General features: G+C 42.5%; 1 protein-coding gene across 2 annotated transcripts; it reads left to right on the forward strand.

The window, feature by feature from the left end:
* The first annotated feature begins 4584 nt into the window (after positions 1–4584).
* Positions 4585–18650, forward strand: fam120b (family with sequence similarity 120 member B). Of its 2 annotated transcripts, XM_071409498.1 has the most exons (11): positions 4585–4668; positions 5082–6100; positions 6204–6384; positions 6516–6617; positions 6752–6912; positions 7350–7442; positions 11747–11953; positions 14676–14778; positions 16607–16939; positions 17176–17233; positions 17349–18650. In XM_071409498.1, the coding sequence occupies exons 2-10, from the start codon at positions 5084–5086 to the stop codon at positions 17193–17195; spliced, it is 2217 nt and encodes a 738-aa protein (XP_071265599.1). In that variant the 5' UTR covers positions 4585–4668; positions 5082–5083; the 3' UTR covers positions 17196–17233; positions 17349–18650. The 2 variants fall into 2 exon arrangements, with proteins under 2 accessions (XP_071265599.1, XP_071265600.1); XM_071409499.1 differs by lacking the exons at positions 16607–16939; positions 17176–17233; positions 17349–18650 and adding an exon at positions 15331–16095.
* The last annotated feature ends 207 nt before the right edge of the window (positions 18651–18857 follow it).

The raw sequence follows: 18857 nt of genomic DNA on the forward strand, positions 1-18857 counted from the left end.
GATATCCCAGTCAGCCTGCGGCTGGTTATATACAGACTGCGCTGCTAGAGTAATGAGATGCAAATGAGCTACTCCCCAATCTGGCTCGAGCTGTCACAAAGGGACACTTTTCAAAACCTCCCTCTCAAAAGATCGCCAAATGGTCACTGAGCTGTAAAATGTGCAACCCTCCTTCCCCATGGCACAAAACAAAACATTCTCATTTACATTCCAACAAATTTTTTACCTTCAAGAATCCTTTACATCCCTCTCTGACATAAACCTCAAATTACATCACAGAACATCTCCACATCGTAAGACCCATGTAGGCTCCATGTACCCGCTCCAAATAGCTCAGGCCTCCAATGTAAGATTATTTCAAACTTCTTTTTCAGCTTTTCATCCCCATTTTCTCTGAAACTTTGCTTTTTATTTCATTTTTTAAATGTTGTTATTGTTTGCCAACATAAACTGTTTGTTCACACCATTACAATTAGTTTATTTAACCATAATGTAAAACTAATGGTCAACATGAATTTACATGTAATCAAAAGGAAAAATCGATCAACTATAGCCTAAACAGGTTTTCCCATAGCTCTTGAAAAATCTTGCCCAAAACTAAGGATATTATCTCGATATAATTCAATATAACCAAACTACATAAATGTAGATGCTTGCACTTTACGCATGTACAATGGGTTTCCTCAACACTTTTATGAGTTTTGAAAACTTTTAGCATCAACAGGTGAATGCTTTCATTTTTATTTATTTTTTACAACTGTAAATATTGTGTTGACTTTAGGTATATATGTGTAGATTTTCCATTTTCCATTCTTATACACTGGGCAGTAAAAACTGAGCTGGTGTGTGTCATTCGCGTGGCTGTCATTAAGGCACTTTGTTATTGTGCGGGGGTAAGAATAAGTTTCTTCTTTGTTTCTCTCAGCTGTATGTTAATTCAGGCAGCAGCACCTGCTCTCTCCACAATGTACTAGGGAGAAAGAGCTCCCCTCGGCGCACGCTGCCGTCCCTACAACAAAGTCCAGTTAAAAAAACAAGTAGTTTGCTATTCCAGAAAAAAAGTCATCCCTTTTTTGATTATTTCGATATTATTCAACAACTAGGCCTAGCCTATCAAATCTGGTAAACTGTCTATTCTTTTTCATTGCTGAAACTTTTAGAAACAGATTTGTGTCATGTGAAAGAGGACATCATTTGTATTGGTGGCTCTAAGCTGATTACTCTGCCTCTCTCTGGTGACACTGAGAGGGTGTGTGTGTGTGTCGGGGTGGTCTTAATTAGGACGCTAATTGAAACGGCATTTCAATTTCTGGCGGGTGGCAACAACGACATTTACATTTTTGAGCGGAGTTTAAATACAAGGAAAGCGTTGATCCCATGCGCAATTATGCTAAGTTTTTGTTTCGTGTGTTTTAATCTACTCTTGAGTTTACTAAGACATTGTGTGCATAATGTCTGACTGGTGTTTTTTTGTTTACAGTCCTTATAATGTTCAAGATATGACACATCCAAATAAAGATTTGGAATAGGTGCCTACCTTTGTACCCAAAGGAAAAGTAGGAGAGAAAACATTTAAACACTATGACTAATACCATTATTCATGTGTCTACATGGCCATATGTGTTCTAAGATCTGAATTGTATTTAACCAGTTGATTCAATGCAGTAATCCGAAGGATGTGGCTCCACGTTTTTACAGGTCTTTGCTGTGTGCGCAATTCCGCGTGCTTGAGGTTTACGCATTCACCACTTCCCGCAACCCTTCTATCATCATATCGGTCTTCTATCAGGGATTTATTATATTGACGTGGCACACATTTCTCGATTACTGCAGCAAAGCGTAACTGAAAGGCATGGTGAAATCCTTCAGAATCATGCTCACTACACTTATTCTTTTCAAACTTAATTTATGCCACGCGATTCTGTCTTGGTTAAATCAAGCAGAAAGCTCCTTATTCGAACTCCCCCTTCTTTCTGAAGGTGGACTATGGGGAGACTGTTTAACTTAAGTGTTTCTATAGGGGGCTGTTGTACTTTAACTCCTGCCCACCAGTAGCTCCAATGAACAAAGGAGGGACTCGAGGTCTGACTATTCATCTTTTCTTTGCGCTTTAATTTTCATTGATTTTGAATACAAGGGGGAGCCCTTGGGGATTCTATCTGAAGGGCACGACACGCCTTTAGACGCGGACAGCCCCCCAAGCCAACCATCTGCTCCTCACCAAATGGCGTTTCCCCCCCAACTTCAACTGCATGTCTCTACTGTTTCTCTACATATTGCAGTCTTCATCCAAATTGGACTGGAAGCATGTTAAAGAGACTGCAACGGTATGATTCTGACCATATGGTTAGGGAAGCCAGAACTTTTTCTGGATAGATTGCTCGTGGGAACATAAACACTGTGAACATCACACCATAACGACCAGATAGGCCAACGCCTGAGTTGCTATGTTAACAGTACACTTCTACAACCTAATCATCAATTTAGGACCTTATTTGAAGTACCGCGGTATGGCAATTGCTCCTTTGGATCAAAAGGATGACCTGCTGTTATAACTGTGTTGCATAAATATGTTATTAGTTGTAAATAATACATGAATGTATATTGTTTTGAACAACATCAACAGACACCAGTTAATAAAAGAAGTGTCTAAAGTTTTGCTTTGTCAAATAGGCATGCAGGCAACAGGTGAGATGTGCTGAGGCATCTCTTCTCCATCGTTTCGCTCAGTGATATAACTGAACGGGAGTACAGACATAAGACGAGGTTTGTTTAGTGCGCTGAACCTCCAGGCCTAGATTTATTTTAGGACAATGGATCTCTCGTCGGCATCCTATGTGATGCTGCAAAAGGCTTGTGTTGATTACAATGATAAAGAATCTGTCGCGTGGCTCGATTGCTTCCAGATGAAGGATAGGCAACAGCGGAGCATAATCCCATGACGACAGAAACTCAATAGCAAATCATCTGTTCGCTTTGGCCCTACCCCTATTTTAATGACAATAGCCTACCCGTGTTCTTACCTGTGATTCTATGAACGAGATGGGATTCATTTGTCTTCAAGAAGTCCGATTACTCTGGCCAGCTGCTCTGTGAGTGGACAAAAACACATTTCAAAGAGGTCGTTTTTTGTGCCCTGTATGTTGTTGGGGTCATGGGGGGAGATTGGGGTAACTTTGTTTGTGTGGGTCTGTGTGTGAGAGCGTGCGTGCGCGCGTGCCTGTATTTGTGTGCATTCTTTAGGACGGATTTGTACTGCTGAGCCACTCTTGAATTCTTTAGCAGAGTGGTGGGCAGTCGCGTGCTTTACCGAGAACATCTGCCTCTCTTCTGGGTATTTAAAAAAAACTTGTGTGTCAAGGATGGGTCCTTGGGAGGGGGGGTGGGGGGGGGGGGGGGTGAAGAAAGTCAATAAAAGGTTAGAGGTGATCCACACTGCAATATCAAGACGTAGGCCTAGGTCTATACCCTAGTCATTTAAGCATATGACCATAAGAAAACCCCATATTCAATGGATTAGACGTATAGCATACATTAAGGCCTCTGGGCCTACAAACTAAAGTATGCACTGCAAAATAGTTTGCATCGTTGTATTATGAACTAAAATAAATACATAGCCTAAGGTAGGCTAAAATAGGCCTAATAAATTAGCAGGAAATATTGTTGTTACTTTGCCGCAGTCTTTTTTGTTTTTAGCCAATTGCATCCCTACCCCCATAAAACCAACCACCCTCGCTATTTCACCCACAGGATGAGCTCCAGTGATAAAATACCATCAGACCGTTGTTATGAGCCCCTCACCCCAATTCTGTAGCAAGGCAATCTGAATTACGACACAACGCCATCCCACTGAATGGTGGATTTAACGGGGCGGTGCCCCTTTAGAATGGCTCCCCATGTCCCTGGAGCATCTGCCCAGAGATGAACAGATGTAAGCACCTGTGGTGACAGCCCGCATATGCTCTTACCCATTCACACTTTTCAAGACACTGCCACAATAGAAGATAGAGCTTTGTGTGCGCAGTAATATAACTCCTGGATGATCTATTTCTCCTCAACAGCAGTAGGCCTAACATCAATTCAATATTATGCCTAGTTAACCAACTTCACTATTGATTAAACACTTTCCTCAACTTTATTTCAAAAGGGTCAACAATTATTAGGGTATGAAGAGGGACAACATTTAAGCTAGGCCTGAATCATAACCTAGGCCTACTTCTTATTAAACAGATTAAAGCTTTATGTTGCAAGATCCCTAACGGCTACTGTGGTGATGTTTCAAAAACCGAAACAAATGTTGCAGACCCAAGTTACCTTGTTGCAGAACGTTACAGTCTACATCCAGGCTGTATCACGACCGGCCGTGATTGGGAGTCCCATAGGGAGGCGCTCAATTGGCCCAGCGTTGTCCGGGTTTGGCCGGTGTAGGCCGTCATTGTAAATAAGAATTTGTTCTTAACTGAATAGCCTAGTTAAATAAAGGTTAAATAAAAATAAAAAATAAAATTTAAAAACTGTGCAAAAGTTAAACAAAAGGTATCCCTGCGCGCACGTGTGTTTTTGGCTCTTACGTGCTGACGCAACTACGCGTCCAGTTCAAAACAGGAAGTGATCCTATCTGCTGAAGACTAGCTAGCACTCATGCTGCCACGTTATCTTAACGCCGAAGTAAGTAAGACCACATTAAGGAATGCTATTTGGTGCATCACGTACACACAGTTACGCAGACTGCAATGCATTGAATGCAGATACAGTGCAAACCCGTAGTTGCTTGCCAGGCCCAGGGGTTGTTTAGCTTGCTAGGTAGCAACTGTTACATGCAAGTCCTGCAGACTGAAATGCATGGACAGTGAGGCACATCTAAGCGCGCGCAAAGTGAGCGTGCACCTTTGAAACTGTTTCAATTGTTGTGAAAATTATTTCCCTGAATATTCTGTGAGCATTACCCATTTAGTCAGTCATTAATTCACTTGAATGATATACATTGACTGGTATGAACTTGTGTAAAATATTGCTCCTTTCGGAATAGCTCAGCACACTATTTAAAACGTATTTATCTAATTTGTTTGTCTTTGTATCAGGAATGGGTGTAAAAGGCTTGCAGTATTTTATGGAGAAATGTTGTCCAGAAACCTGTGTGATGGTGGACTTCAGGGAGATGGCAAGGCAGCATGTCAACAGCCACCAACAGGGCAGTAGCACCACTCTTCCTACACTGGTGGTGGATGGCATGGCCTGTCTGAGGCACTGGTACAGCTGTCAAGCCTGGGTGTATGGTGGTCAGTGGAAAGAGTATATGCATTGCCTGAAGGAGTTTGTGGGTGCATTCATGACTGCAGGTATCCGACTTGTGTTTTTCTTCGACGGGGTAGTGGAAGAAGAAAAACGTGTGGAGTGGGTGAATCGGCGACTGAAGGTCAACGAGGAGGTTGCGAGGGTGTTCCACTATTTAAAGTATCATGGTCAACAGCCTGGCCGGGAGCTGTTCTGCCTCCCCTCAGGGCTGGCCACCTTCTCTCGCTTTGCCCTCAAGTCTCTGGGCCAGGAGACCTGGTGCTCTGTTCGCGAGGCCGACTATGAGATCGCCAGCTTTGCCCTCCGTCACAACTGTATGGGCATCCTGGGGCAGGACACAGACTTCATCATCTATGACTCAGTCCCCTATCTGTCTGTGGCTCAGCTAAGGCTAGACACCATGACCACCGTGCTGTTTTCCACAGACAAACTGTGCCACGCCCTCCAGCTGCAGAAGAGTGAGCTCCCTCTGCTCGCGTGTCTCCTTGGTAATGACGTGGTGCCAGAGCAGCGGATGCAGCGGCTGCGTAGCGATGTCTTGGCAGCTTACAGGAGGAAACATCCACAGTCTCCACCTCAAGGGGAGAAGATTTATGCTGTAGCAGATTTCATCAGTAGCAACAAGCTGTCCAGAGAGGGAGCCCATGGTGTTAGCTGTCTGCCTCTAACAGATAGAGAGGTTCTGGAGAAAGGAGTACAGTACTATCTACTTCCTGGTCAACAGCCGCTATGGGACATTAGTGATACCTCTCCTCGTAGCCCTGTGTGTCTGATGAAGAGCTACTTGAGTCCTGACATCCTCCAGGTAATTCAATAGAAGAAACAGACATACATTGTTGCAGTTTTAAAGAGATAATAACATAAAAAGCCCAAACAATATGATGTTAGTTTTGAATCCTGTTTTACAGGCAGCCAAAGAAAAGCACATGCGAGCAGAGTGTTTTATGGTATACAATGTACTGTATGATGGTGTGGTGGAATGCAGTAATACACTTGAAGACAGGGAGGATGCTGAGCTCACTCCACAGGCAATTGTGTATCAACCTTGCCGAGAACGCATCTACGGCATTCTGTTACCCACAAATCCAGGTATTGTATATTACGTGGTTATTACAATATTACATGGTTATTACGACATTGCATTCTTATTTGTTGTCAGTTTTACTACCAGGCACAAACTCAATGAAGCAGGTTGCCATTTATCATGAATCTTTTCTCAGACAGTGGTGGACGGGCCCCAACCGTGAGGGAATGGTTTGTTTTTCCTGGAAACCCACTAAAGGACCCCAAAGTAGTCTCTCCCTTGCCCCTGAACCACTCTGGTATGTTGTGAATTCTTAACATTAATTTAACCACTCATGTGGAATAAGAATTTGATTGAATATTAATGCAAAGTGCTGTAGATAGATTTATCTCACTTTGAAATAATATTTTCCTTGCCATGTTGGAAAACCAGATTTGAAGCGTTTATGGTTTGGGAAGGACTCCGAAACAAAATGCCTCCGCATCTCCACCTTCTTGGCTGTATTTGAGTTGGATGAATTCTCAGTGGAGCATGATCGTCTGGATGGCTCTTTGATGGCTGTGCTGTGCCTTGTGACCTACATTGCCATGCAGGTGGGGAAAATACAATGTTTTAGTGTGAAGTGTTTTTTTTCGTCTGTCTTTACAAATGCCTGTACTTCAGTCTCTCGTCTCAGTAGAGTGTTAGTTTACATGAACCAGTCTCCCCTCTGGGGTTTTACAATGTTGCCGTTGCTCTAGCTCATACTATTGACCTTTGTTATGAAAAGAGAACTGACATTATCACATAGATAATTTACCCCCCCCGATGCTCTGATTGAAACTTTTTCTCTGTGGTTCTCTCTAGACAATGAAGCTATCAGCGTCTGATAAGGAACAATAGTTATGTCTACTGCTGCACTTAGGGTGCTCTATGCATAATGCCTTTTTCATGTTTTCTCAGTGATTTCTCATTCTTGGATGTTTGTTTTGTATACAAGACTGTGTTTCCATTACCCTCAGACTAGAACACTTCTCATGCTTGTTTTTAGGTGGGCCACCTCTCATTGGAAGACATAGATGCATATCTCAGCCAAGCTATCTGTGTCAGGTACAAATCCTACACAGAACTGCTTCACACAAGGGTGAGTGAGATATGCTAGTGTCCTCTGGCTGTTTCAGACAAACCATTTAAGGTCTTTATAGATGCTTTATAAAAGGGTTATATCACATTTCTGAAAGTGTCAGATATAAAGACCTGTTACTTATATAGTTATACATTTGCTTATAAATTATTTGTGTAGTATCTATGTAGGCCTTATTAAGAGTTTGTGAAGACTTCATTTAGCTTTTAAAGTTGTTTGTTTTAAAGTGGGACCCTTCTATTTTCGAAAAACTGAAGATAGTTGGAAAGCTTTTCGGAAGGCATAGAAGTCTTTCCAGTATATGCTCTGCATCTTTATACTACTCATCCAAGTCTTCTAATTTTGCATGTGAGGACAACTTGCTAATAAGATTGGAGAGTGTATAGTGTATAGCCCATGATCATATGGCTCCTACCCAGTCATTGAGGTGTTTGCAAATAAACAACCACTTAAAATAATGGCCTGACAAAGGCCTCAGAGTGTGTGTTGAAGGTCGGATGGAGGATGATTGGCTTATAGCAAATTACTGACAACAGACTGAGAGACAATAGCAGGTAGGGAGCACTGATTTTATTTGACCCACCCTAGGTCTTGTGAATGTTTGTCTCCACACCGGCAGGCATTATTCACTCACTTAAATGACAACTGTGTAGACACATTCAAACAAATACATCCCTAACCGCATCCAGGACAACAACAAGAGAATGGGGCTGGGAGAATTGCATATTCAAGAAGATGTTTTTCCACGATACAGCAAGTCCCACAGAAGAAACTCGGTTGACTCTCTCAATATGCAAGAAGATGCAGCAGGAGAAACTGCTGGGGGTGGGGGTGTAATTTTGGGTTGCATTGCGACATTCCTGCCCAAACTGCTCTAATTGTGGCCTGAACCTGAGAGCGATGCTTTGGCGACGGACTCCAAGCTGTCCCTGACACTGACCACAGCAGCTATTTGCAGCTCCCCACCCTAATTTAAACCTTACTATGCCTGCTATTTCTGCCCCAGCAGCCCAGAGCGGGCGGCGGTTTTCCTGGGCCCGGGTTGATAGTGGCTCCTTACAGTAGAGATAATGGATGATAGCAATGACAAATTAAAGCTTAGTGGGAGACATTCAGGAAGCCACCTCCTGATTTACAGTGCCTCCATAGCATCCTCCTTAAAGCTAGAATCAGTCAGTTTCTCTGGTCTTGTCAAATCAGGATTGTTACTGTTACTCTGATATTAATAGAAATCGACTCACTGTGGACACTATCATGTGTAACTCTCCATTCTTTCTCTTGTGATCATTGAACATTGTAAGGATTTTGTGTGTGTTGGTATATATAACAGCTTCAGTAAACTCCAGCTTGTGTAACACTAGATCCCAGACTATATGGGGTGATTGTTTGTGTTGGGGAGATTTCTATTTAGTAAGTGTACATTAGCAGGTGTTGAATGGGTGGACTGGAGGAGGGAGCGAGAGAGGCACACGTGCCGAGCGGGGTGGGGACAGCCTGCTGCTGGACAGATCAGAGTGTGTGTAAGCTTGTCTGCCTTTCCTACTCCAGGGCTCCACGCGCACCTGTTGCCCCACACCATTGTTGCATCCCATCGGGAAGTATGTCACATCTGCCTGAAATCTCAGAAGGCCAGGGGTGGGGAGGGTCAGTGAGAGGAGGAGGGGGAGACAGATGGCAGGAGACTTTCCAGGAGCAGCCTGATGCCCCTGGAGAGTCTATCTCTCTCCTCTCTCTCTAATCTCTCTCCCCCTGCAGTGCTTTCTCATACTGGGGGAATGTCCATTCAGCCTAGGGCTGGGGATCAGGGGATGCCACTGCATTAGGGAGCTGCTGGGAGCCAGCATTCAGCCCTCAACCACACTCACACCGATAAACCCATTTATTCAACAGCAAGGGCTCCAAATTAGACCATTCCTAGTTTATACTAGTGTCATGAGTAGGGTTGTGAAATTCCAGGAACGTTCAATAAATTCCTTGGTTTTCCAGAAATCCTGGTTGGAGGATTCCAGATTTCCTGCTTATTCCCTCTGTATTCCGGGAATCCTCCAACCGGGATTTCGGGAAAACCAGGGAACTTATTGAAAGTTCCCGGAATTTTGCAACCCTGGTCATGAGACACTTGTTTGTCTAAGCTTGTACAGCAGAATGGGATGTGCGGTGCTGTTTCAATTATACACTGGTAAGATCCTCTCTTGTGTAATGGACAGGAGACGGTTGTCCTAAACACAGAGGGGTGCCCCCAGGAGTGTCGACTGTCTCAGGCGTCTGGTTGGAGGAGATTTGAATGTTTATGCTTTGGGGAAGTTGCTGTGAGGACAGCTGCACCCATCTACTTAAAGACATGGCTCTTCCCAACTTTTACCCTCTTCACTGAGGGTGGATCCATGGCTGGAGATTAGTATTCTTACTTCAGCATTTAGAGAAAAAGACACATTGTAACTGGTTTTCTAATTGGCCAGGGATCCCACACACAAGTATGTGTTTCCTACTTAACTGCCACTTTCAACCAATAAACAGGACAAGTGTAGCCACACATTGTCAAATTACTACGTGTCAAATTGGCCAGTTTAGGCCTATACTCTGTTTTAAACAAGCCCCAAAGTAGTAGCTTCCCTTGCTTGCCTGTATGTGTGTTTAGATATGGGATGAGTGCTTTGTTTAGGGGCAGTGTACCTGGAAGGCACAGGCTGCTGACCACAGCCTTTTTAGCTTGATCTCTCTTCTCTCTTAGTTTGCTTTAGCTGAAGCTGTGTTTGAATGGAGAGCAGGCGGCAGGCAGGTCTCTGGGCTGATGTGTTTGAATGGGGAGCAGGCGGCAGGCAGGTCTCTGGGCTGATGTGTTTGAATGGAGAGCAGGCGGCAGGCAGGTCCCTGGGCTGATGTGTTTGAATGGGGAGCAGGCGGCAGGCAGGTCTCTGGGCTGATGTGTTTGAATGGGGAGCAGGCGGCAGGCAGGTCTCTGGGCTGATGTGTTTGAATGGGGAGCAGGCGGCAGGCAGGTCTCTGGGCTGATGTGTTTGAATGGGGAGCAGGCAGCAGGCAGGTCTCTGGGCTGATGTGTTTGAATGGGGAGCAGGCAGCAGGCAGGTCTCTGGGCTGATGTGTTTGAATGGGGAGCAGGCGGCAGGCAGGTCTCTGGGCTGATGTGTTGGCAGGGCCTAATCAGCCCTCTTATCTCCTATGGGAGGGACCAGGTGAGACCTGAGGGTAAATACACTCCCCTACGTATTTATTTGGACAGTGAAGCTGAAACTTAATTTGTCTCTATACTCCAGCATTTAGGATTTGAGATCAAATGTTTCATATGAGGTGACAATACAGAATGTCAGTTTTTATTTGAGGGTATTTTAATATCTGTTTTACCATTTAGAAATTAAAGCACTTTATGTAAAATTACAGATGCACAAAGATCATGCCCCCAAAACATGCTAACCTCTATTACCAAAACAGGGGTTGTTAGCATTTTCTGGGGGTTATGCTTATTTAGGCCTCTGTCACAATTCATTATTCAAGATTCATTCATAATTTTCTGCAATCATGGTAGTATCCACATAAATGTAGAAATGTTTAGAAACATATCCTATTATTATTTACAATAAAAGTGACTCCAAAATGACACCATACATTATTTACTATTAATTTCTACTGGGCACAACATAATCTGAAACACAACCAAAACAAACCGCAAAGGCATCCAACAAGTTTGTGTAGTCACACGCTTGATGTAGTCATTGTGTGCTAGGAATATGGGACCAAATACTATACTATACTACTTTTGACAAAATTTAATACACTATAAGTGCATTTGTCCAAATACTTATGATACCTTCAAATGGGGGGACTAGATACATAAAGTGCTTTCATGTCTAAACAGTAAAACAGATATGTATGAAAATACCCTCAAATAAAAGGTGACATTATGTACTGTCACCTCATATAAAACATTTGATCACAAATCCAAAATGCTGGAGTACAGAGCCAAATTAAACCTTTTAGCGTTCCTGTCCTAGTTAATATGTAGAGAATTGTACAGGTAACATCTGCCTGTTGGCTAGCTAGCTACTGCTCTTGTCATGCTGCTACCCCTGCCTCTCCTCTCTGTGCAGATCAACTCTCTGGGGCAGAGTGTATTTACTGTAACTGGCCTGGCTCCATAAAGTATGTGCTATAGCATACTCTTCTATTGTTGTCATGCCATACAGTTAGGACGATACATTACAGAACACTCCCATAGAAACATTTGGTTGTCTGTCATGTAGAATAGAGAATCATATGAGCTCTATTGATTCGATTTCAATCTGCAGGTCTCTCATGTGGAGCCCCGGGCGGTTCAGCTGGGCTCTCTGTTTGTCCGAGGGCTGACCCACCTGGTGGCCGCCAACAGTGCTTGCGGATGCCCCTTCCCCATGGAACAGCTGATGCCCTGGAACACCTTTGACGGCCTGCTCTTCCACTCAAAGTACCTGCTGGCTCACTCAGGGAGGCCACAGGAGGAGCTGCTGGAGGGCAATGTGAGTCAGTGTACACAGTGGTAGTAGGATGGATTATAGATATTAGCTACTGTAACGGCGGTAGGAATAATTATAGCTATAAGCTACTGTAACAGTGGTGGTAGGATTGATTATAGATATTAGCTACTGTAACAGTGGTGGTAGGCTTGATTATAGATATTAGCTACTGAAACAGTGGTGGTAGGATTGATTATAGATATTAGCTACTGTAACAGTGGTGGTAGGATTGATTATAGATATTAGCTACTGTAACAGTGGTGGTAGGATTGATTATAGATATTAGCTTCTGTAACAGTGGTGGTAGGATTGATTATAGATATTAGCTACTGTAACAGTTGTGGTAGGATTGATTATAGATATTAGCTACTGTAACAGTGGTGGTAGTGGTGGTAGGATTGATTATACACTGAACCAAAATATAAATGTAACATGCAACAATTTCAAAGATTTTAATGAGTTACAGTTCATATAAGGAAATTGATGAAGGAATTTGTTTCCTATATGTTCATTAACCAATTTAATTATACAAAGCAAACACTCTGTCCATTTCTAAGAATTTGTAAGATCCTTATTTGCATAAAATGGACATAGACCCGTGTCCAAATGAATCAATAGCGTTTATTCTCGAGAGATCTCCCCTCCAAAAACCATGTACATCACATTATATATTACACACAGCGTCATAGCTAAGAAAAGGTCCCGCCTCTTCTCCAACTAGGACAAAGCTGACCAAAAGTTCATTCCAACACACTAATGCACATACATTTACACACTATTATCTTGATTATCTCCTGAAATCTCACCACAGTTTATTACCCTTTAGCTGACAGTTCCAGCCCCCCCCCCCGGATACGGAAAACCTAGAGTGGCTCTTGCTGTCTTCCCTTATCTCTACAGACTTATAGCTGGTCTCAAACATAGGTTAATGATCCACTTAGTTTTCTTTAGACACACACAGACATTCCTTTCTCCCCCCCCTACATGCTACATAATCTCTTTCTTATGAACTAACATTATTCATCAATATAGAAAAACAGGGTAGAATTCAATTAGTTATAGTTAAATGAGTTAAATGTATACATCATTTAGTCATTTATTCATAAAATTCATAACAGAAATCAGTCTATTTAAATAAATTCATTAGGCCCTAATATATGGATTTCACGTGACTGGGATTACAGATATGCATCTGTTGCTCACAGATACCTTGAAATAAAGGTAGGAGTGTGAATCAGAAAACCAGTCAGTATCTGGTGTGACCACACATCTTCTTAGCATAGAGTTGATCAGGCTGTTGATTGTGGCCTGTGGAATGTTGTCCCACTCCTCTTCAATGGCTGTGCGAAGTTGCTGGATATTGGCAGGAACTGGAACATGCTGTCGATTCAGAGCATTTTAAACATGCTCAATGAGTGACGTGTCTGAGGATGCAGGCCATGGAAGAACTGGGACATTTTCAGCTTCTAGGAATTGTGTACAGATCCTTGTGACATGGGACCGTGCATTATAATGCTGAAACATGAGGTGATGGCTGCGGATGAATGGCACGACAATGGGCCTCAGGAGCTTGTCACGGTATCTCTGTGCATTCAAATTGACATGGATAAAATGGAATTGTGTTCGTGGTCTGTAACTTATGCTTGCCCACACCATAACCCCACCGCCACCATGGGACACTCTGTTCACAATGTTGACATAAGCAAACCGCTCAACCAAATGACACCATACACGCTATCTGCCTGGTACAGTTGAAACCAGGATTCTTCCGTGAAGCGCACACTTCTCCAACGTGCCAGTGGCCATCGATGGTATGCATTTGCCCACTGAAGTCGGTTACTACTCCAAACTGCGCTCAGGTCAATACCCAGGTGAGGACCACGAGCACGCAGATGAGCTTCCCTGAGACGGTTTCTGACAGTTTGTGCAGAAATTCTTCGTTTGTGCAAACCCAGAGTTTCATCAGCTGTCCAGGTGGCTGGTCTCAGATGATCCTGCAGGTAAATAATCCAGATGTGGAGGTCCTGGGTTGGCGTGGTTACACGTGGTCTGCGGTTGTGAGGCCGGTTGGACATACTGCCAAATTCTCTAAAACAACGTTGGAGGCGGGTTATGGTAGAGAAATTAACATTAAATTATCTGGCAACAGCTGTGGTGGACATTCCTGCAGTCAGTATGCCAATTGCACGCTCCCTCAAAACTTGAGACATCTGTGGCATTGTTGTGCACATTTTAGAGTGACCTTTTATTGTCCCCAGTACAAGGTGCACCTGTGTAATGATCATGCTGTTTGACCAGCTTCTTGATATGCCACATCTGTCAGGTGGATGGATTATCTTGGCAAAGGAGAAATGCTCACTAACAGGGATATAAACAAATTTGTGCACAAAATTTGAGAAATAAGCTTTATGGAACATTTCTGTGATATTTTCTTTCAGCTCATGAAACATGGGATCAACAATTTACATGTTGCGTTTTATATTTTTGTTTAGTGTAGATATGAGCTACTATAACTGGTGGTAGGTTTGATTTATAGCTATTAGCTACTATGTCTGTGGTGACTATCCTTAGATGAGGCCCCAAAAGCAACTTCCAGACATTGTGGCTCCAAAGTTGTCTTTGAAACCAATAGAAGTCAAAATCATGTAGGGGAAACCCTACCTTGTGTGTACACTCAGCGGGGAACTGTTTTTCTGAACTGAACTTGGCTCATCCTCTTGTTTAGGCATCCTGGGTATCCCTGTTTCGTTTTCTGAGAGAGCTGGTCTTGGGAATCTGCAGCAGGCGTGGCCAGAGCATCCAGTCCAGACCACGGATAACACATCCCGGTGAGAGACCCATTCATTTTACTAATGAAACATGTTGAGGTTCGAGTGTCGGTGAACAATGCACACATATTTACATCAACGAAGTCCATTCGTGCTAATAATGCCACATTAATAGGTCATTCTGCCCAGTTAGTGGGTAATCACTGTTCAATATACTTTATCTACAAAACATTTTTATATGCTTATTCTATTTGTTTAGGCTAATGTTTAAAAAAAATCCATGGCAACATGGATCTTCCTCAAAGTTATGCTGCAATGTTGGTTGATTACTGAGGCAAAGACATTGCTACTCTTTGCCACGCTCGGAGAGTCAGCCTATCATTATTATCCATATGTTCTGAATAAAAGGAAAGAATTATAGTTGAGAGAATGTGTACTCTACCATGTAGGACTGTTGGTGCCCCTTGTGGGGGAACATTACCCAGTAGTCTCTACAGTCTATAATAAGATCCATCTGGGCCTCAGTCCATTGGCAAAGTTCCAGTGGAAGATCATTTTGGCTCCTCAAGATGCTTTGTCATAACAAGAATAATTCTGGGTTTCTTTTTATAGGATGTGATCTATATTAGGTAACATAACAAGACAACCAAATTATAACATCCCAGGACCAGCCTGTTAAAGTCCTCAACCCCCACTGCTCATCTGGCATCCAGCGTACTGTGGTTCTCTTTGGAGATGAAAAGAACCCGGACGAAAAATGTTCTCCATCTGTTTGTTCTCTTGACATTGAACAACACGTGAAATATGAACTACATTTTGTTTAGCTTTGGTTGGTTTTGCTTGGGCTGCTATGATTTTACTTGTAATGTCTGCTCTTTGTCCAAACACAGTATTTGAATTAATGTATGACACCCTATTTCTGTGGGCCACAAATACTATGAGATATTGAGTGTGGAAAGGGGGCTTAAGTTTGGAATAAGCGACTAGTTCTGTAAACAAAATCTAACAACTCAAAATAAGTGTTGAAGTATAGATGGGAGTGGGAACTTGTCCAAAACTGTCATGCTTACTAGGGCCAGGACGATAGCAGGATGTCGATACTCTTTAGGATCGTAGCAAGGAAACAAAACACGAAGCTGATTTAAATTATTTAGGAAAACAGGCCTAATGTTGGAAACAGACATCGTTATGTTGTCATCCAGTCACGTGTATTTATTTTCCAAGCTATAGCGCACAATATTTGACATACAGCAGGTTTTTAAACGGAACAAAGACTTTCGTCTGCTTCGTGTTTTCATTTTTGCCATGGAAAAAATATTGAGATATTGGTATCGTCACAGCCCAACAATAAACCCTACAATGGTTTTCAGTAAAAAATTGTTATGGTCCCAGAATATTGAGTTCCTCTGAGGTGAAACAAACATTCTGACCCTAATAACATAATGAGGCCCCTCTAATCATTAGAGTGGCTAAGTAAAAACAAGACAAAAACAGAGCCACCACGACCATGCGTGTGTGTGAGGCCGATGTTTAAGAACTGGCTTTTTTTATTTTTTATTGTCTCCTTGCCAATGTTCATTTTAAGTCTCTGTCTTTCATACAAGTATTGTCCTGAGTTTATAGATCCCATATGCTGCAAAAAAAGTTTTTTACTCCTTTTATTCAGTGTACACAAAGGTATGTCTTCAATTTATGTCTTAGACTCAACCAGTAATCATTACCCAAGGGTTGTGGGGAGATGGTGGTGGCGCTTTGCGAGCACAGAATTGTATGGTTTGTGTTTGGAGTGATTCTTAATGTTTCGTCTCCACAGCGAAATATTTATACCAAGTCTCTGAAACTCATAATTAAAAGAGCATTTAAATATTTTGTGTGGTGTTTTCCTCAGGGAAGCATGTGGATCACAGCGAGCAGTGGAGGCAAAGAGGAGCCCCATCGGGACAGCATGGTCCCTCTCCTCAACACTACAGACCCCAGACCAGATCCCCATCAGGACAGCATGGTCTCTCTCCTCAACACTACAGACCCCAGACCAGATCCCCATCAGGACAGCATGGTCCCTCTCCTCAACACTACAGACCCCAGACCAGATCCCCATCAGGACAGCATGGTCCCTCTCCTCAACACTACAGACCCCAGACCAGATCCCCATCAGGACAGCATTGTCCCTCTCCTCAACACTACAGACCCCAGAGCAGAGGTCCTAGAGCACAGGCACATGGTAGGCTACAGACAGGCCACTAGCTGCAGGTTGCTGCCTGGGCCAGGGCGTAGTGCCATTGAGGTTTATTCCAACCAGCCAACAACAAAGCAGTAGCAACCTAATTTGATTCTGTTGTTGGTTGAATGACTTTCAACCAGCTGACTAAAACGTAATGTTTTTTTTAATGTTTTTGAATAACTGTTTTTCATAATCATATATCATTCATAATTAATCATATTTTATATTTTTCACAGAACATAACAGACCAAGATGAACATGTCCAAACAGAAGGAGATACCATCTGGCACCTAGGTGAGCGTCTGCGTTTGTTATACTGTTGCATGAGCAAGCTGCATCCATTCATTCTGCATTGCCTTGAGAAAAAGAAAATATTCTGATTTGTCTTGCCCCTCTGGTTTTAATGTAGGTGGCAGAACCCCCATCTTGATTTCCCCTGACTGTCAGTGTTGAGTGGACATGCCTTGCTGGGACCATCTTACAGAATTGCCCTGTTAAGAGCAGCACAGCCCAACACACTCAGGGGATATGTCTGATATTAGGCCGACTTGTGTTGAACTTTGTGAACACAGTTTGTGTTACCATAACCTCACTATCAGTTGGATTGGCTTGGAGAAATGTAGGTCATGTAACTGTATGAGATATTGGTTGCAATAGGAGAGGATATGCGTCACAAGGAGAGGAATAAGGGCTTAGTAGGATGTTTTTTTATTTTTTACTAACTGTTTGAGGTACAGGAATGTAACAAGTGAAAGAAGACCTGAGGGAGCAGTTACATTTCACTTGGTTTAGCATCTGAAATCCCAAAGTATGTATTGACATACCAAAATAACAAGGGATAGGTGACAGTGGGGGTAAGTTGAGCCAAAGAGGTAAGTTGAGTCTCCCTTTTTTCTAGGAAACCAGACACAAAATGTGTCATTTGACCAAATGTTTAGGAAGAGGTCATCATTTAATGGAGTCTGTGAGGGAAGAAACCACATGGAAAAAGTGGTAAGCAAGTTGGGTCCTCCAAAAATATTTTCACCAAGTCAAATTTATTTAATGTGTTAGGTTTAGATATAAGCATCATGTAACTTCTAACTAGATACTTTTAAGATGGTTTCATACGTCAGTTGAGGTCTGTATAAGCTTCAATATGAGGTCCTAAACCTAGCATAAAAGTGCATCCTTGTAGCTATGTGGGCTAATATAGTCAAAATGTTTGCGTTGTGGTAAATTGAGGCAATGGCCAGTTGAGCAAATGTAAGTATTTTCTTCCCTGGCGTAATGCAAGGCATTATCGCTGGGATATGAGATAACAACAAGGCCTGGCCTATGTTTAAAGTGTTTTAACAAGTACAAAGTGTATGTTAGGTGCTAAACCTGTGTTTTAAAATATGCTTTAAATTATTTTAAAGCGACTGTGATTGGGTTGAATTGTGTTTGGGAAATAAAAATAGACATTGTTTTATAAGGGTAGTGGTAATATTTAATTTGGTACAGAAATGTGTAGGCGGCTTAACTTTACCCTGTCCTGTGGCTCAACTTACCCCATACCCGGGGTAAATTGTGCCAAGAGAGCACTTTGTTTTTGACAAATTATTACATTTTTACATGAATTCTGATTATTTCCATGGATACACAATCTCCTGAAATATATGTAGATCATTGTTTGAAAGAACACGGTATTTCCCTTGATAGCGATGCTGAATAAATGTTTAAAAATGGCTCAACTGACACCACTTTCTTACCCCTACATTTTCTCCCTTTGCTAGGATGTTAGTCTGGGGCCAGTGGGATCTGAGGTAGTGTTCAAGTTACTCTGAATCTGAGCAAACTCCAAAGCATCACTTCAGAGATGTGGTGAGAGATTACTTGACTTTGTTGATGTATTTATATCAAGTATCACTTAGGGTATTTTATAATTTCAATGTAA

This window comes from Salvelinus alpinus, chromosome 7 (genome assembly GCF_045679555.1).
Source record: "Salvelinus alpinus chromosome 7, SLU_Salpinus.1, whole genome shotgun sequence".
NCBI classification, from domain to species: Eukaryota; Metazoa; Chordata; class Actinopteri; order Salmoniformes; family Salmonidae; genus Salvelinus; species Salvelinus alpinus.